The following is a 20,364-nucleotide window of genomic DNA, read 5'->3' on the forward strand; positions in this document are numbered from 1 at the left end:
AACTGTCCAGATATTTATTTTTTACTTTCTCTTCCCCATCACCCTATTTTTCACTGAAGCAGTATCCTGATTTATGGTACAATCCTATGCAGAATTACTCCAGTCCAAAGATGCAGAAAGCAGTGGGTTTTGACTGCAGTGTTTCTGCAAAGGATTGTGCCACTAATTCAAAATTCCAGTTTGGTTTTGCTGGACCTGAAACCTGATGCAATTGATAAATTAAAACTGGCTAAGATGCTTTAACCAGGATAGGACAGAGACGTGATGAACAGTGGTAAGAGCTGGGAGAATCATCTGTCCCTTAAAGTAATGAAATACTAATAACCTCTTGAACATGATTTAGCACATGCCTAGCAGGGCAATTCCAAACAGATTTATACCTTTCTGCACCCAAAAGGAACACCGTGGCGCAGAGTGGTAAAGCTGCAGTACTGCAGTCTGAACTCGCTGCTCACGACCTGAGTTCAATCCCGGTGGAAGCTGGGTTCAAGTAGCTGGTTCAAGGTTGACTCAGACTTCCATCCTTCCAAGGTAGGTAAAATGAGAACCCATCTTGCTGGGGGGGAAGTGTAGATGACTGGGGAAGGCAACGGCAAACCACCCCGTAAAAAGTCTGCCGTGAAAATGTTGTGATGCGACGTCACCCCAGAGTCGGAAATGACTGGTGCTTGCACAGGGGACTACCTTTACCTTTACACCTACTTACTGCCATGGACTTCCCACTGTTTAGACCTGTTCTCTGAGTAAAATGAATAAAGTTCACAAAGTTCTGGACTTGGGCTGAGCCATTCTCCCCCATCCCAAGCACACACATCTTTGCTTGCAAAGTTTCGATCATCTGTTTCAGGCCTCTTGAGTTGATCCTCTAACGTTTAGTATTTATTTGTTTTTGCCATCAAGTCACAGCTGACTTAGGGTGACCCCATGCCGTTTTCAAGGCAAGAGATGTCCAGGTATTCATTGGTGGTCTCCCCTCCTGGTATTGCTTGGAGACCTCCCATCCAAATATTGACCAGGGTTGACCCTGCTTAGCTTCTGTGACCACACATGCAAGTGATCTTGGCTGGGCTATTCAGGTCAGGGCAATGTTTTCATATACCAGAGAACCAGTTTGGTGTAGCGGTTAAGAGCGGTGGACTCTAATCTGGAGAACCATGTGTTGCTGGACCCAGCTGTGACTTTACAGAGGTATGCAGGACCGAATTCCCTCTCCTCCGCATGCACCTGCTGGGTGACCACAGGCCAGCCACAGTTCTCTCAGAGCTGTTCTCTCACAAGCAGTTCTGACAGAGCTCTCTCTGCCCACTTACCTCACAGGTGTCTGTTGTGGGGAGAGGAAGGGAAGGAGATTGTGTGAACCGCCCAGAGACTCTTTCTGGTAGTGAAGGGTGGAGTATAATAAAACCAACTCTTCTTCTTCTTTTTCTTATTTATTTTGGATTTTCACACTGGACAAATGGTATTTATTTTGTTTACTTCATTATACCTCCTTCCCTCGCACCCGTGGGGACTCAAAGCAGCTTATATCATTCTCTTCTCTAGGTTGTCATCGTAAACTACTCCGTGAGGGACTTTAGACTGAGACCGATTCCCCACTAGCCTTATGCCACTCTCATGCTCCTCTTCTCCACAGGGCTTCCATCAGATTTCACGCTATCTGCTCCGGGGCTGCAACTTGCTTCGCCTTTCCGCACGGCAAACAGAAACCGGTTTTTAGAGGATCTTGTTTGCTGCCCAAAAGAGGCACAGTGAGTTGCAGCCCCAGGGCAGATAGTGTGAAATCTGACGGAAGCCCCGCTGAGAAGAGAAGTGTGAGAGCGGCATAAGGCTAGTGGGAAATCGGTCTGAGACTGTGCGACTGGTCCATGGTCGCCCAGTAAGCTTCCATGGCAGCTTGTGAGGATTCGAACCTGGCTCTCCCAGATTATAGTCTGACACTCTAACCACTATATTACATTGACTTTCATCTGTCAATCATTAAACATTTTAACAATTCATCTGCTATAATGTGCTGATAACTGTAGCCTAAGCCAGTGTACGGTGTGCATTATAATTTATGTTAAAGACATCCTGCATTAACAGGAGATAATAAAAGTATGCTAATATTCTGGCCTGGCAAGATCTGGGATAGAATCCAGAGAGTGTTAATATCAAGCTTCACTCTATCCAGATTACTTTGGGTAAGAGTTGGTTACAGCCACCAGCTGGGCGGGGGAGCTGGGACCTGCTCAATACTTAGACCAAGACAGTGAAATAAAGGTGTTGGTGTTTTAAGTTCAAACAAAGGCACTTTGAGTTGTGTTGCTCTAGTGTAAACTAGATGCTCTATTGTAGGGAAGACTGACCTAGGCTTGCCTGATTTTGTCAGATCTCAGAAGCTAAGCAAAGTCAACCCTGGTGAGTAGAGTACCTGAATAGGAGACCAACGCTGCAGTCACACACACTAAGTAATGCACTTTCAATTCACTTTCCAACTGGATTTTGCCAGTTCACACAGTAAAAGCCAGTTGAAAAGTGCAATAAAGTGGATTGAAAGTGCATTAGTGTGTGTGATCACAGCCCAACACAGAAGTCCAAGGTCGCTGTGCAGAAGCAGCCAACAGAAAACCACCTATGAATGCCTCTTGCCCTGAAAACCCTACTACAGAGTCACCATAGTTTGGCAGCAACTCAACAGCAGTTTACACATACAGAGAGGAGACTGTATTGTCAGCAAGTCTTGTTGAAATGAACCCATGTTCATAGATTTCAGTGTAGGTTTTGCAGGAGACCTTCTTAGTGGAATTAGGACCTCACTGATCAGTGCTATCTGGCTTCTACTGCCCTGGCCTTAGTGACACTCCAAGTCTTGGCTTATGGCAGGGTCACGGGGGAGGGGGCAGAGGAAGACAGCTCCGAAATAAAATCATGGGATTGGATCCGACAGATCTGTTCTACTAGCAGTGGCACCTTCCTTGGGTTCCAGGAAATCAATCAATTAATTTAATTCATTCTCATATGGCAAAGTGTGTAATATACCCAGGAGATCCTAAGATCGTCTGGCAGCCAGAAGTTCTTCTAGTGTTGTGCACCTCTAGGTGGTGAGCTAGACTTGTTTTTTAAGAAGAAGAAGAAGATATTGGATTTATATCCCGCCCTCCACTCCGAAGAGTCTCAGAGCGGCTCACAATCTCCTTTACCTTCCTCCCCCACAACAGACACCCTGTGAGGTGGGTGGGGCTGGAGAGGGCTCTCACAGCAGCTGCCCTTTCAAGGACAACTTCTGCCAGAGCTATGGCTGACCCAAGGCCATGCTAGCAGGTGCAAGTGGAGGAGTGGGGAATCAAACCCGGTTCTCCCGGATAAGAGTCCGCACACTTAACCACTACACCAAACTGGCTCTCCTTTAAGGCAAGAGATGTTTCAGAGGTGAATTGCTATTGCCTGCTTCTGCATCATGACCCTGGTAATCCTTGGAGGACACCCTTCGAAGTACTAACCATAACCAACCCTGCTTAGTTTCCAAGATCTGACAAGACCGGGCTAGCCTGAACTACCCAGGTCAGGGCTCGGTTCCAGGAACTTTGTCCTGATGCAAGAAGGCTTGGTGCTAAAGGAAAGCACCACTGCCGGTAGAATGGACCCACAGCATCTAGCCCATGCTATGGCAGATGGAGCTTGAACTTAAGAAACTATGTTCCTCCCCAACCCGCTTTGTGTGTTTTCTGGAGGGGAACTATAAGTTCTGAGAAACACAAGGCTGCTTCTGAAAATGGCATTTATGAGAAAATAACTCAAGGGGATGGCCTTCCTCTTCTCCAAGAGTTCTCTCAACAGTACATTAGGGCTAATACAGGTAAATCACCTGTGGAAAGAATATAGCTCAGCGATAGAGCATCAAGTTAGAAGACAGAAGAAGAGCCAAAGGTTGGAGTCTTGTCCTCCTCAATGGAAGCATCTCATATCTCACTGCTTGAGATCTTGGAGACAAGATCAAAATTCATGTGATCACTTTTATTGGACTAACCAAGCTAGTACAAAAGACTGCAAGCTTTTAGGCTTGATGTGACACAATCAGCACTTCAACTCGTGCAAGGCATGTTTGTTCCGGTTTCGCACTAGGGATTGTGTCCCCTCAAAAAAATTCCTTCCTATATGACCTTTCTTACAGTCCCTAGACTTTAGGTATGTTTTTACACTAGCCGGCTTGAATGTTTTTCTAACTGCAGAGTGAAGGGGACATTTTGCTAAAATTCCATACTCTGATTGATTATGTGATTGTGCATCAGGTATAATAGAGACACTAGTTCACCTTATATTATTCTGTCATCAGTGGACCGTTCCCAGATCCATCTGGATTGCTTCTATCTTACATAGACGTTGACTTCCTGTGGAATCTTGGGTGACAACCCCACTGCTGCCAGACGTGGACCCTGAAATAGCTCGTTCAGTGGCAAAATATCTGTTGATAATGTTCTCTCTAAAGCACCTTTGAAATCTGTTGTGCTGTTATCATGTCCCAAGGTTTTAAAATCTATTTTTATAACGTTAAGTGGTTTTATGGGATTTTATATTAACATTAGTGGGGGTGGGGGTTTAGTTACTTAATTATGTCTTGTGATCATGATTACTGGCTTTTCTTCCTCTTTAGTTACTCTACTTTGGCTCCAAATTATAAAGTATTCTGCTTTATAATTTTGTTTTGCAGTTCTGTTATTCAATGTCTTGTTTTATGTTGCGCTTAACAGGGCTTTTTGGGTAGAAAAAATCCCAGCAGGAACTCATTTGTATATTAGGCCACACCCCTTGACATCAGCATAGTTTCACATAAGGGTTTCTGTAGAAAAAGCCCAGTGTGAACTCATTTGCATATTAGGCCACACACCCTGACACCAAGCCAGCCAGAACTGCGTTCCTGCTCTAAAAAAGTCCTGGAGCTTAAGAGCATTGGTCAAGGAAGCTAATAAATAAAAGGAAAGGATGTTACAAATTTTTTAAAAGACAGAAGATTTCTTAGGCCAGAGTGAAGAGCTCTGATCTTGCTAGATTCCTCAGTGAAGAACTGTCCTACAAAGCCACTCCTGGGCTAGATGGATCAACCAGTGACTTGCAATGAATTAGCCTTTAATATTAAACCTTCAGTTTCCATGGCTAAGTTTAGAGGCAGTTGCCTGAGTTAGGGAAACCGGGCTGCAACTTCCGCCAGAAGTAACAATGGCAGCATTTGTTTCAGTCCTGTCTCTAACCGACAGTGCTGCAAAACCTGGCGGCATCCTTGCTAATGTTATGTGGTTGGGTGCCCCTCTGTGGACATCAGTGGAACTTGCAGAAGATCTGGAAAGTAGGGATGTTCTTTACCAGGTGATGTGTCAAAGAGGGCAACTGAAGCTTTTCATGGCACAGAGGTAAATACTTCACCTGGTATGTAACACCCCATTAAGGGGCTGCTGGAGCTGCCAGGCTCCAGTTGGGACCTGGAGGTCTCCTGGAAATCTGGCTCATCTCCACACTACAGAGATCTGTTCCCCAGGAGAAAACGAATGCTTTGAAGGGTGGGCTCTATGGCTGCATACCCCACTGAGACGCCTGTCCTCCCCAGACTCCACCCACAAATCTCCAGATCTGTTGCACCTGGATCTGGCAAGTTGGGTTGCCAAGTCCTTCGCAGCCTCCGGCGAGGGGAACACCCCCCCCCCCGATGTCTCCGGCATGATGATGTCATTCGGAAGTGACATCATCGAGCCAGCGACATTGCGCAGTGGCCACTCTAGGCATTTCTGGGAAAACTCTATGATTCTCCCAGACACTTTAGCCATTCGGGAGGGGAAAACTCTATGGTACCTTTTGTAGACTTTTCCCTCCCAAATGGCTAAAGCATCCAGGAAAACCATAGAGTTTTCCCAGAAATTACTAGAGTAGCCAGCGCGCAACATTGGGGGAGGTTCTGAGTGACTTCATCATACCGGTGACGTTGGGGGAGGTTCCCCCCACCGACCTAATGTGGGCGGGGGAAGCCCGACCCTGACCAAGGGCTTGGCAGCCCTACTGGCAACCCTAAAATGGGCAGAACCAGATTCAGCAGGAGCTCACAGGAACACGGCTCCTGAACCTTTCTGACGGCTCCCCCTCTTCCTCCCCACCTACCTAATCCATTGAATAGCAGGTGCAGCTGCACAACAATCACTGCATTAGGAGAGCAGCCAGCCAGCCACCAAGAGCTTTGCCACACCCACAGCAGCCCTCATTAACCCCTGGAGAAGCCCATGCCAGCCTTTCTCCACTTCCTATGTGATTTGGGTGGCTGGTGACTTGCTGACCTTTTGACTGGTGGGGGCAGCCCAGGAGAGCCCCAAGGAGTGAGGCCTGCTTGGGCTGGCTAGATCTCTACCAGCCCAAGCAGGTCTCACTTGCCTGGGGCTCTCCTTTCTTGCATTGGGTTGCTTTTGGCTGGGGGGTGAGGGGTGGCATATGCTAATGAGTTATGCTAATGAGCTCCACCACCTGTTTTTCTACAAAACAACTCCTGGGCAGAACATTTTCCTCCAGGTGCCTTGAAAGTTCTACCTTGGCCACGTGCTCTTTCTTTCATACTTAGGCTTCCCAACCCTCCCGCCCTGGCAGGGGACCCCAGGATTTCCAGCCTCTTCCCTCGCTCCCCAAAAAAACAGAAGCGGGGGGAGGGGGGAAACGGTGCCAAGGAGCATGGCGAGCCACCCCATCCGGGAGCGGGCGAGGCTGCCGCGCCGCTGCTGCCCCCTCCATGCCCACCGCAGCTGCTCCTCCGAGATGGGCCCAGGCTGAGCCCATATCGGAGGAGCAGCCAAGAGGCAGCAGCAGCGCAGGCAAACCAGAGAAGGGGAGGGCGGAGGCAGGCCAGGAACATGGCGAGCCGTGAATCCGGGCCCTTCTAGGACCCGGACTTGCGGCTCGCCACGCCCCCGGCCCGCCTCCACCACCTCCTCCGATTCCACCCCAGAGGTGGAGCAGGCAAGGCCGCCGTGCCGCTGCCGCCCCCCCCCCCCCTGAGCCCATCTCGGAGGAGCAGCCACGGCGAGCAGAGAAGAGGCGGCAGCCACACAGCGGCGTCGCCCTCTCTGAGACGGGGCGGCTCACCACGCTCCCCGGTGCCGTTTCCCCCCTCCCCCTAGCTCCACCCCAGTGTCTCCTGGCTCCACCCCCAAAGTCTCCTGGCTCCACCCCCAAAGTCCCCAGATATTTCTGGGATTGGACTTGGCAACCCTATTCATACTGACCTACCTTGCAAGGCTGTTATGAAGACAAAACAGGGTAGCAGACAAAAAAAAACCCCAGCATATATCATCCTGAGGGAGGGGGGGATAACATGTGTTAAACCATTCTGTTTTATTTAGTGCCTTTGAATGCTGCCTTTTATCCAAGCAGCTGAGGGCTGCACTCATTTTCCCCCTCCTTTGCAAGCTGTGATCTTTCTCAAGCCTCCTTTTGGTTACACAAATGCTGGGCTGGGAAATGGTTAGAGAATTTGGGGTTGGAGTATTGTGTTCTTATCAGGGTGGGCTTCTGTTAGTGGATACCTAGAACGAGTGTCTGTCATGTCTGAAAAGGGCTTTGGTACTAACCCAACAAGAAGTCCATTAAGAAGACTGTAAGCTGCTCTGATTCAGAGAGAAAGGTGGGGTATAAGTCTATGATCTTCTTCTTGACTTGCCAGCAATTATGACTTCCAGAACATTCCATAGCAACGGGTCTCTCATCCTCATAAAAACAACTGCAGCACATTGAGCTCTAACGCTGGGTAGGGGTTGAGTGTCAGACTAGGATCTGGGTGACCCAGGGTCGAATCCCCTCTCTGCTATGGAAGCTAGCGGGGGACTTCAAGCCAGTCCCACCTTTTCGGACTGTCCTACCCTGCAGGGTTGTTGTGAGGATTAAATGGAGGAAAGGAGAACAGTGTCGTCAGCTGCTTTGAATAACCACTGTGGTGAAAGGCTGAGTATATATGAGGCAAAATAAATTAACTACAGGTTTTCTGAACGATCCGTTACTGTCCTTTACCCTGTACTTGAAGTGCGTTGGGATATTGGGGAGTTCACCCTTCTGTCATGAGAGGGCTAACCTGTTTGTGTTTATGCATGCTAACACTTAGTTGTGCTTAGAACCACCCTCACTCACCTGGCTCTAAAAGGGGTTGGTCTATGCGTAATGTAATCACCTCTTACCTGGACATTGGTCAATCATAGGCAGGGGTGGAATTCTAGCAAGAGCTCCTTTGCATATTAGGCCACACACCCCTGATGTAGCCAATCCTCCAAGAGCTTACAAAAAAGAGCCTTGTAAGCTCTTGGAGGATTGGCTACATCAGGGGTGTGTGGCCTAATATGCAAAGGAGCTCCTACTAGAATTCCACCCCTGATTATAAGTAATGTAACTTGAAATTTGCAGTTATGCATTTTGGGAGCTTTTTCTCCCTTCTGAGATCAGGCCATGGATCTCCATCTTGGGAAAAACATCAGCTAGCAAAATGTAGCTTTAGTCAGCTAGGATGTTTTATCATCTCTTGTTCTTTTTGCACTTATGTACCCTTCCTAAGTTTCCTTAGAAAACTTTCTTTTGGTTAATTCACACACTGTGTTATTGTTTCACACTGCTTTATATCTCCAACAAAATAGCTAAGGAGGAATTCTACAGCTACAACAGGGACTTCATGTATTACTTTTTTATTGTAAGTGAAAAAATAATTTAAACCGGACAATTTGCACTCTTGGTATGATTGACAAGCAAAAGGATTCCATGTTTTGCTTAGCTGCCCAGTAGGGGTAAATCATGATGTGCACAATGGTTTAAAAAGCCACATCTACAAGTCTGTAGAAGCTCCCCCATCCCTTTACGACACCCCATACTGAAGGACAAGGGAACAGGATTGGGATCAGGACCTCAGCCTCTTCAATAGAAACCACTGTTGTCTCTTTTCCCTTCCCCCACCCTACAACTCAATCCGTGAACCCTCTTAGCCGAAATTCAAGTGATCTGGAGGGGTGTCTCCAACATCTCCATGAGAAAGGTGTCGATCGGGGTGTCGCCAATCAGTTTGAAGAAAAAGAGGTGCTCCAGACACTTCAGCCCAATGGACCGCAGGGCGGGCAGCCTCAGGAGGAGTTTGGCGAACCTGAAGGAATGAGAGAGATGCGGAGAACCCTGCCATTAATGGCGATGAGAAAAGGCCAGGCATTCTCTCACTAAGACCACAGATCTGGATCTGGGCCAGGATCTCCCTAAGACCACAGAGAAAACTCTCTATGGGTGCTATCACACTGGGAAATTGGTGCAATATTCGGTGATTCTGCATTAGCCTTTGCTCCGGCCTCAGTGCTTTGTTTCCCCTGAGTAGATGTTGGTTTCCACATCTCTTGACCCGGAGTGGCAGTGTCACTCCGCAACTAGGAGATCGTCATTTTGCGAGAAGTTTATTTTTGATGTGGTTTCGGGGCTCAAAATTTATGTGCGGAACTTACGCCAATGCGCTGTCAAACTTCTCGCATCAGTAGAGCACACCCACATAACTCCATGCCCATGATTCCACCCAGTTATTTCGTCATACTTCCTTATTTTTTCTCCCTTTGAAAATTATCTAATATTTTCCTGAAATACAGTAATTTTTTTAAGCAAATCACGTTTCGCGTTACAACGCGAAAAATATATAATGATGTAACACGATTTTCTTTTACTGAATACATCCCTTGTTTCCACTTGCCCCCATTCTTTATGGTATTCCACGTGATTTTGATAATGTGTCATTGCACTGTGATTACTTTCTTCCCCCCTCCGATTAAAATCACTCCTATTATAATTTTTTTTTCAAATAAGATCGTTACAACGCAACTAAATAAATAGCGATGTTACATGAGCTACTTTAAAGATGCGTGTTTGCCACCTTTATCGATCCCCACCCCCGGTATGGCCTCAAACGGGAATGGGAATTTGATTATGTTTATAGGTTTATATTTTTGATAGGTTGGGGAAACTTTCTCCCTTAAACCCTCTGCATAAATCTTCCCCCCCACACACACACCTTCATGCACCTGTTTGTAATTTGTTATAGCTTTTAATGGAAAACTGTGTGCTTAACATTCAGTGTGTGTGGATAAAAATGGTGGATCGCCGACTCAGATTTCCCGGGGCTTAGATAACCTGCCAATGACAGGGTGAAAGGAAAACACGTGACTTCGCCAGTATTTTGCCTCTGGCATTACGTTGTAACACAAACAAAGACGATCGCGTTGTAACGCGAACACACGTGTGTTAAAAAGAAAGGGAAACGTATGAGGGAGGGGGAAATTGCTACAATTGTGGGGGAAACTCCAGGAGCAGCTGTAATGCGGAATCAGAACACACGGAACAGATTGGGAATTGAATCCGGGAGAAATCCTCTAGTGCGGAATCGGGAAATCACACCCGCATGGAACAACCCCGGAGCGAAAGGGAGGCAAATGCCAAATGCGGAATCAGCCATTATCTCGGCTCCAAAAAAGTCACTTGAGTTTGGTCTATTTCCAGGCTATCGGACAGCTGCCGTTGATCACAACAGTGGCCCATGGTTGGCCATTCACACTGCTAGCGTACCTCAGCTGTGGAACCGGCACAGAAAGGGTTGGCTTTTTTTTTTTTTAAAGTCTCTCGAAGTGCCAAAACATTCCTCAGAGCGGAGTTGTGGGAGGGGCGGAACCCAAACAAACCAAAAATGGCTTGGTGTGATCACACGGCTCTTCTGCTTATGAATTGCGCCCAGGCATTCAGATAGTCAGCGAATATGAGACCTAAATGTGATTTGGAGAAAACTAGCCTGCTCCAGGTGACTTTTTAATCCAGATAGGAGGCGTCTGGAGATGGGGTGAGAATGGGTGTGGCTCAGAGGGCAAATGTGCTCGTGCACATTTTATCCGAATGGGAGGCATGGCTAGGTCGGGCCAAATCTCTTGTGTGATAGCAGCCTATGTCTTCCCTGGATGTGGAGCAGGCTGACGGTGGCCAAGAGGCCTGGAGGAAAAGTGCCTGCCCCTTTCGTAGAGGTTTAATGTATGGAAACAGGAAACCCAGATATCCAGGAGGAGCTCATTCCACCAGGCAGGGGCCAAGGCCCAAAAGGCCCTAACCTTCACGAGGCCAGACAGACATCTCTGGGGTCGGGTATCACCAAAAGGTGTTGGGTTGCTGGTCTTCCTACGGGGCTCATAAAGGGAGAGGCAGTCCCGAAGGTTGACGAAACTCCAACTTGAAAGGCAGGAGGGGGGATCTGAGGAGCATGCCATGGAACTTCTTGGTAATTTTCCTCCATGCCATTTTATTTTTTTTCCCACATGTTTCTGCACCGCTTGATGACTTTAAAAGTGACAATCTCACTTCCGGATCACATTGGAAGTGGTGTAGGCGCGTCACTGCAACATCGGCTGGGTCTCCCTTCAGCTCTCATTAAATCCTCCCCCCCCCCCACATCCCTGCCTCCAGTTGCCAGGAGGGAGCAAGCAGCCCCGAAGATAGGGTATAAATGAAGTTGCTGTTACAGGGTGCTTTTTAAGAAAAAGCCCAGCAGGAACTCATTTGTATATTAGGCCACACACCCTGACACCAAGCCAGCCAGTTGGAACAGCATTCTTGTGCTTTCCTGCTCAAAAAAACAAACCAAAACCCTGGATGTGGCTGTCCTATCCCCATCTCCCCACCCACCCCACCCCAGAGCCTGTTCATATTTACCTTCCAGGTTGCTCAGGGTATTTCTGCTTGGTATACGCCTCCAGAGCAGCGTACACTTTCTCTCGTAACAATTCTACTTCTGCCGGACTAGACAGACCTTTGGCGTCTGGGGAGAGAGGAAGAAATTACAATTGTATGTTGCCCGTGCCTCGTCTGCAGAGTCAAGAGGGAGAAAGGATTCAGGTGGATAGCCTGAAGCAGCAAGACAAAGTTTGAGTCCAGGGGCGCCTTTAAGACCAACAAAGTTCTTATTCAAGGAATAAGGCTTCATGTGCATGCACACTTCTTCAGATGCAGTCATCGGATACAGTATCTGAGGAAGTGTACATGCGCACCAAAGCTTATACTCAAGAGTTAAGCTTTGTTGATCCTAAAGGTGCCCCTGGATGTCTCAAACTTTAACGGTGCAATCATGTTTATAAGCAGTAGAGGGCGATATCACCATAGACCAGGGGTGGCCAAACTGGCTCAGGAGCCACATGTGGCTCTTCCCACATATTGTGTGACTCCCGAGGCCCCCACCACCTCACTGGCTGGCTTGGAGAAAGCATTTGTCTCTTTAAATCACTTCTCCAAGTCAAACCACCTGGCAGCTTGGAGGATGCATTTAAAGTTGCTTTCTTTCCACATCTCTCCCCCCATCTATTTTCCTTCCTTCCTTTTGGCTCTCAAACTCCAACATCCACATTTTGTGGCTTTCAGACATCTGATGTTTATTCTATGTGGCTCTTACATTAAGCAGGTTTGGCCACCCTTGCTGTAGACATTCACAGCTAAGAACCAGCAAGACTGCCAAGAGGCCAGGTTGGGTCATGATATGACAGGGGTAGCCCTCAAGCCTTCCTTCTGACTACTCTCAGGAGAATCCTCGCCCCACGGCATTCAGCCCCTCTGTCCTCCTGACTGGGGTGGAATTCTAGCAGAAGCTCATTTGCTTATTAGGCCACACACCCCTGATGTAGCCAATCCTCCAAGAGATATGTTGGGCTGTGCTGATTCAGGCAAAGTCCACAAACTTTTAAATGACACTTGCGCTGAGGTAACTTTAATGGTGGCTAGATTTCTCCAACAGTCCATGGAGATACGACAGAGAATGGTTCTGGAATGACCACATTTTATTTGTTTTAATTATTTAATTTGGCTAAACTCGACTCATATATATTTTACTTATTTTATGTATTTTAGCTCCCTATCTAGGATTTTATATTATTTATATTGCTATTTTACTGCCAAATCTGTTTTATGCCAATAAAGGCGTGCTATTTGCTATTTGCAATCCTCCAAGAGCTTACAAAAAACGGGCTTTGTGAGCTCTGAGAGGATTGGCTACATCAGGGGTGTGTGGCCTAATATGCAAAGGACCCCCTGCTAGAATTCCACCCCTGCTCCTTACACTCATGCTGCTGTCCAGTTCTCTCCTCCAGCAGGGAGCAAATCTCCCTCCCGCTGCACCCCCAGCCTCCATCCTTTCCTTCCCTGTCCCTGCCTCCTGTGACCAGATTATTTCACAGCAACAAGCAGCAGCAGCAGTGGCCTAACTCTAGGGTTGCCGATCCCTAAGTGGGGGCAGGAGTCCCTAAGTTTGGAGGCCCTCCCCCCGCTTCAGAGACATCGGAAAGGGAGGGGGGAGGGAAATATCTGCTGGGCACGCCATTATTCCCTATGGAGACTGATTCTCATAGGGTAAAATGAAGAATTGATCCATTTCATTTCATTTTATTTAGTTTATATCCCGCCCTTTCCACCAAAGCAGCTCATGGCGGCTCACAACACAAAAGTTCTAACATAGGATTAAGATTTAAAACACATCAATTTACAACATTTAAAAAACCAGTAAAAACAGTAAAACAAAGCCATGGAGGGGGGCTGGTTTTTTAGGCAGAGGCACCAAATTTTCAGCATAGCATCTGATGCCTCTCCTCAAAACACCCTCCAAGTTTCAAAAGGATTGGACCTGGGGGCTCAATTCTATGAGCCCCCTAAATATGTACTCCTATCCTTCATTTCCAATGGAGGGAAGGCATTTAAAAGGTGTGTGGTCCTTTTAAACATGATGGCCAGAACTCCCTTTGGAGTTCAGTTGTGCTGCTCACAACTTTGCTCCTGGCTCCACCTCCAATGCCTCCTGGCTCCACCCCCAAAGTCCCCAGATATTTCTTGAATTGCACCTGGCAGCCCTACCTAACTTCGTGAACAAAGAGAGTACTGTCCCAGAAGCTAGTGAGAAGGAGCCTCAATAGCGAAACCAGCAGCAAGGAGCCCCAGTCAAGTCTCCGGGCAGGCTGGCAGCCCAGGGCTCAGAGCTGCGAACTGAAGAGGGCGCTATTGTTCCCAGCAGGGCATCAGCTACCTGGATTGAAGAGGACGATGGCTCGGAGGCAGCCCAGCTCAGATTTGTCCATCTGCATGTCTTTCATTTTGGATACCAGTTCAGTGAGAACTCTGCACAGGCAGGAGAAACAAAAGGAAACCTGAGATGCAATTGAGTTGTTTATTACAACATTTATACCCTGCTTTCCCTCATAGTTGATGGGCAGCTTACAATAATATTTTTAAAAAACATCCAGAATAAAATAGCAAACCCTAAACCTCTCCCTCCTAATGATGCCAACCTCCAGGTAAAACCTGGAGATCCCCCCTGAATTTACAAATTATCACTGGACAATTCCCCCTGCGGAAGATGGCTGCTTTGGGAGGCGAAATCTGTGGCATTATCCAAGGGAATCCATTCCCCAGATGGGCTTTTGTGGGCTCTTGCCCACCACCACCAGAGGAAATTCCTTCTACCCACCTCCACACAGTGACACCGCATGCAACACACCTGAAGTGACAAAACCATAGTTTGAGGCCAATTTTACCATAGAGTTTTGTCCAAAAAGCAGAGTGTTGCCTCCGATGGCACTGACATTCTTACATCACTTCTGGGTGATGTAAGCACCACATCCTGGCTCCCTCCTACAATGTCCCTGAACCCCTCCCCCCGCCACGCATTGAAGAGACCTGGAACCCCTACGTCAGGGCTCTTTTTGTAGCAGGAGCTCCTTTGCATATTAGGCCACCCCTCCTTGATGTAGCCAATCCTCCAAGAGCTTACAGAGCACTTCTTGCAGGGCCTACTGTAAGCTCTTGGAGGATTGGCTACATCAAGGAGGTGTGGCCTAATATGCAAAGGAGCTCCTGCTACAAAAAGAGCCCTGCCCTACATTATCTCCTGCTGAGGATCCTCCCCTCCGCAATCCACAATTCCCTCCCCCTAGCTTCACCCCCAAATCTCCAGGAATTTCCCAACCTGGAGTTGGCAGCCCTCCCCCCCAAAAAAAGCCCTGGCAAAGAAGCAGGCCTTGTGGCTCCTCCTGGAGAGCTCAAGGGATCTTCGCAGAATTGTTTTATACCATGTGATCCTCTCTGAGTCTCAGGGAAGATGGCGGACGATAACCAGCATCCATAAAATAACCACAAATGGAGATCTTGAGAGTGAAAGGCTGACGGGTTGATAACACTCTACGTGCAAATGCGTGTGAGCAGGGCTTTTTCTTTTTAGCAGGAACTCCTTTGCATATTAAGCCACACCCCCTGATGTAGCCATTCCTCCTGGAGCTTACAGTAGTCCCTGTACCAAGAGTCTTGTAAGCTCTTGGAGAATTGGCTGCATCGGGGGGGGGGGGGGCCTTGTGTATGAGGTTTAAAGCCATTTTTTAAAAAAAGCACAGAGCCTTTACAAATAGCATTCAGAGCAGAAGAAAACACATGGATTTGGTTGCCAGGTCGTGCCAGCTATCAGTGTGGGGATGGGAGGGGATAGAGTTGCCAGATCTAGGAGGAGAAATTCCTGGAGGTTTGGGGGTGGAACCTGGGAAGGACAGGAACCTCACTGAGGTAAAATGCCATACAGTCCACTTTCCCTCCATTTTCTTCAGGGGAACGGATCTCTGTGGTCTGGAGATGAGCTGTAATTCCAGGGGATCCCCAGGTCCCTATGAGGGGAGACCTTGAACTTTCCCACCCCTCAATTCTCCTTTCCAAATTGCATTCCCTTCAGCCCCCACCCAAGAAAGAACATTTACTCCTACAGGGTTTTAAAAACTTGTTCGCCTACATTCAGTTTTTTATTCTAGCAAACTACGAATCAGAATGCGCCCAGGAGGGGGATTCATGAAGTGAGAGACAAGGATTTTTTTAAAAAAAACACACATGCCTGTCAAAAATGGAGCCCACCCCAGCACTGTGGGCGCTGCTTCGGTGCACGTGTAAGCCAGTGGCTAAGAGGATGCCGTCCTGCACAGAGACAGAGCGGTGGGAGAAAGAGGCAATCAGCAGTTCATTCCAACCTGGAAAAGAGAAGATGGGAGTGACTGAGATCGCTGAGAGCTCTAGAGCAGGGGTGTCAAACTCATTTGTTACGAGGGACGGACCTGACATAAATGAGACCTTGTCAGGCCAGACCATGTGTGCGATAAAATGCAATGCCAGGTAACAGAGATATAAACTTTATAAAGGACACAGACAAACACAAAGATTTTTTAAAAAAACTTTTTAAAAAATAAAACATGCTTAAAACATTAGCACTGGTTGGTCTTAATGATGCTTTCTTTGTATCTCTCCTGTGCAATCCAGGGAACTTGGCAAAAGAAACTCTGGCTCTTTCTTTCCTTCCCTGGGGGACCAGGAAGGCGAGGAACCTCAGCGAGTAGAAGGAAGAAAGGCCTGGCTCAGTAAATCTGCTGTGCAACTGAGCAAATCTGCCAGAGCAAGCTGTGATGCAGAAGGAAGCAAGAGAGAGGAAGAAGGAAGCAGATGACAGCCGGTTGCTGGGGGGGGGGGGGGCTGATAGGAGCCCTCTGGGGGCCTGATTCAGCCCCCAGGCCACATGTTTGGCAACCTTGCTCTAGACAAACATTCCCTCTGGTGAATTCACAGTTCAAGAAATACCAATATTTCCTCTCATATGCATTTTAAATACGTGTATTTACTTTTCAGGAATTAACTGGGCTCTGCTTCTTGCATTTACTGCAAAAACTACCCTTCAATACTATATGAATAAATTTTAAAATATTCTAAAATCATACCTGAATTGAAGGAGGAAGAGGAGGTGGTGGTCACACCAGCAGTTGCATGTGGAGGAGTGAGGAATCAAACCTTTCCCTTCCTCTCCCCACAACAGACACCCTGTGAGGTAGGTGGAGCTGAGAGAGCTCCAACAGAAACTGCTTTTTTCTTCAGTTTCAAATAATGTTATTAGTAACATATGGTAATATATTCAATTTCTTACATCATTAATAACTACTTTTTCCTCTATCCCATATAATACTTTCTACCTACCCCTCCCCCCGTTACTAGACCCCCGCTGGTGTACTATACTTAAAATATTAGTATTAAAGGTATCCTTAATTAATAAGAACCAAAATTCATATCCTCCTCCCTCTTATGCTTAGTCATTATCAAAAATTGTCCAATGTCCTTTTATTTTCCAGTCTTTTTCTACATATCTTCTAAACTTTTTCCACTCCATCTTAAATACTTCTAAATCATAGTCTCTTAAAGTTCTTGTTAACTTGTCCATTTCACCCCATGTCATAACTTTTACAATCCAATCCCATTTCTCTGGTATTTTTTCTTGCTTCCACAACTGTGCATACAGTGTCCTAGCAGCTGAGAGCAAGTACCAGATTAAAGTCCTATCTTCTTTTGGAAATGTTTCCATTTGTAATCCCAACAGAAAAGTCTCTGGAACTTTGTTAAATTCGTACCCCAAGATCTTAGAAATCTCTTGTTAAATCATCTGCCAATACATTTTCGCACTTTCACAAGTCCACCACATATGGTAGAAAGAACCTTCATGTTTTTTACATTTCCAACATCTGTCTGGCATCTTATTATTCATCTTTGCCAACTTTTTAGGAGTCATATACCATCTATACATCATCTTAAAACAGTTTTCTTTGATACTCTGACATGTTGAGAGTTTCATAGAGTTCTTCCACAAATATTCCCATGTATCCATCTGTATTTCTTTATTTACATTAATTGCCCACTTAATCATTTGAGATTTCACTACTTCATCTTTCATAGACCATTTTAAAAGTAACTTATAAATTTTCAAAATTAATTTTTCATTATCTCCAAGCAGAACTTTTTCCATTTCCGTTTGTTCTTGTCTTATTCCTTCAGTTTTAAGATCACTTTCCACCAAACTCTTTATTTGTTGCATTTGAAACCAGTCATATTTATAATTCAGCTCCTCAGCAGTTTTCAATTCTATTTTACCGCTTCATATTTTTAATAATTGATTGCATGACATCCATTTTCCCTCTCCTAGCTCAGCTGTTATTTTTATTACTTCTGCAGGCACTATCCATAATGGTTTTCTCTCATCACCATATTTCTTATACTTCATCCAGATATTTAGCAAATTACTTCTTATGTAATGGTGAGAGAAAAAACCATCCATCTTTTTCTTCCCGTAGTACATATAAGCGTGCCAGCCGAATTTATTTCCATGACCTTCCAATGTTAAAAGTTTTTTATTCAATAACATCACCCAATCCACACCAAACAAACTGCTTCATGATATAGTCTTAAATCTGGTAGTTGAAATCCTCCTCTTTCTTTAGCGTCTGTTAAAACTTTCATTTTAATCCTTGGTTTCTTTCCAGCCCATATAAATTCTGAAATCTTTCTTTGCCATTTACTAAATTGTTTGCTGTCTTTCACAATCGGGATAGTTTGGAATAAATACAGTATTCTCGGCAAAATATTCATCTTAATTGCAGCGATTCTCCCAAGCAATGACAAATTAAGCCTGTTCCTCTCATATGCATTTTAAATACGTGTATTTACTTTTCAGGAATCAACTGGGCTCTACTTCTTGCATTTACTGCAAAAACTACCCTTCAATACTACCCTTCAACCCTAAATTTTAAAATATTCTAAAATCATACCTGAATTGAAGGAGGAAGAGGAGGTGGTAGTCACACCAGCAGTTGCATGTGGAGGAGTGAGGAATCAAACCTTTCCCTTCCTCTCCCCACAACAGACACCCTGTGAGGTAGGTGGAGCTGAGAGAGCTCCAACAGAAACTGCTTTTTGAGCAGAACAGCTCTGTGAGAGCTTGTGACTGACTCAAGGTCACATCATCAGGTGCAAGTGGAGGAGTGGAGAATCAAACCTGGTTTTTCCAGATAAAAGTCTGCACTTAACCACTACACCAAACTGGGCAACACTGAAGTGAGTCAATAGACTTAAAGGAATGTGACAACACTTAGGATTGCATTGTCAGGATGGGGATAGGCCAGGGGATAAGTACTGAAGTCTGAACCTATCAGGACCACATTACAAGGAGTGCAGACCTCGAAGCAGTATTTATTTTCCTCTTCACTTAAGGCAAGACATCCTTCTCTTTGGGGTACAGAGATGCAGAAAAGAACTCAATTCTGTTAAAACTGTGCCAGATCCTTGATGCTATATTGCCTCCGGAGCAACCATTTTACAAAGCCACATGCCCCCTCCCCGCCCTTAGCTAAATACAGCTTCATTTGAATCGTATGAATTAAGCAGTAATCGTTTTTTCTCCCTAGCTATTTCTGGAGCTGCCAGAAGATGACGCCAGTTCTTTATTTTAGATCCAGAGCTGTACATAGATGCCATCTAGTGGCTGCTGTGTGTCAGCGACCCCATCTCATGCCCAGCCGTAATGTTAAAAGGTGGCAGTGGGGCAGGGAGGGAGGGGGGAGGGAATAATATTCCTTCTCGTTTAAAAAAAGAAAGCTGGGATTTCAGAGAACCTGCGTGGACCATCATTGCAACAATACAGCATTACAGGTCATTTTTTTTTTTTTTTAAAGAGGTGCTCTGACACCACCAGTAACAACACCGATGACAACAGCAGTCTCCTTTGAAAATCCTCGTTATTTAAGCCACATGCAGAAGAAAATAAACTGTCTCCAAAATTGTAAAAATGCACAGGTGGGTAGATTTGTGAGGCAACCAGGAACAGCCCAAAGGCGTGTGGTGCCCCAGGCAGACTCACTGTCTGCCGCCAGCTGCTCCTGGGGGCCCTAGGTGCATGCGCATGGATGTGCATGCACACCCCAGGCTGGGCCACCACCACCCCCTCCCTTCCCTTCTGCGCCACCGTGCTCCGACACCCCCTCCCCCCCCTACGCGCTCAGAGGAGCGCTGCTAGAATTGCACCTACCCTTTTAGACGTGACCTGGGCATCTCCCCACTCTGTTTTGAGTGAGCGCTCGATGAAGCTTCGCATCCCCTCACTTCCGGTGGAGAAGTCCGGGCCACACCTAAAAGGGTAGGGGCAAATCTAGCAGTGCTCCTCTGAGCGTGCCGGGGGTGTGTATGTGGCAGCAGAGCGTGATGCTGCAGAAGGGAAGGGGGAGGCGTCGGGACAGCGGTGTGGGGGGAAGGCAAACTAGGCATTTGTCTTGGGCGTGGGGAGAGGGGGGGAGAGACCAATTCAGTGCCCCTCTCCTGGCACCCTAGGCAAAAGCCTGGTTTGCCTAGTGGGCAAGTTGGCCCTGGAGGCAACCCTGCCCATACCTATTCCAATGCTTGCAGATCGATTCCCAAGAAAATCAGGAGTAACTCCAGTGTGCAGAAAAGTGAGGACAGTGTTGAAGTTCTTTTTAGCAAGCTGCACCAAGCGTT

The 20,364-nt window shown here is 46.6% G+C and overlaps 2 protein-coding genes across 2 annotated transcripts in view; one reads left to right on the top strand and one right to left on the bottom strand.

The window, feature by feature from the left end:
- PBX1 (PBX homeobox 1) overlaps positions 1 to 20,364 on the top strand; it is a 696,336-nt gene that overhangs the window by 581,368 nt on the left and 94,604 nt on the right. The window lies entirely within an intron of this gene.
- RXRG (retinoid X receptor gamma) overlaps positions 8,939 to 20,364 on the bottom strand; it is a 55,928-nt gene continuing 44,502 nt past the window's right edge. The window contains exons 7-10 of the mRNA XM_060232598.1: positions 15,902 to 16,034; positions 14,057 to 14,148; positions 11,707 to 11,812; positions 8,939 to 9,124 (exon numbers count right to left, since the gene is read on the bottom strand). Coding sequence (XP_060088581.1) covers positions 8,977 to 9,124; positions 11,707 to 11,812; positions 14,057 to 14,148; positions 15,902 to 16,034 — 479 coding nt within the window. The 3' untranslated portion in view covers positions 8,939 to 8,976. The remainder of the gene's footprint in view (positions 9,125 to 11,706; positions 11,813 to 14,056; positions 14,149 to 15,901; positions 16,035 to 20,364) is intronic.

This window comes from Heteronotia binoei, chromosome 2, assembly GCF_032191835.1.
Source record: "Heteronotia binoei isolate CCM8104 ecotype False Entrance Well chromosome 2, APGP_CSIRO_Hbin_v1, whole genome shotgun sequence".
Classification (NCBI taxonomy): domain Eukaryota; kingdom Metazoa; phylum Chordata; class Lepidosauria; order Squamata; family Gekkonidae; genus Heteronotia; species Heteronotia binoei.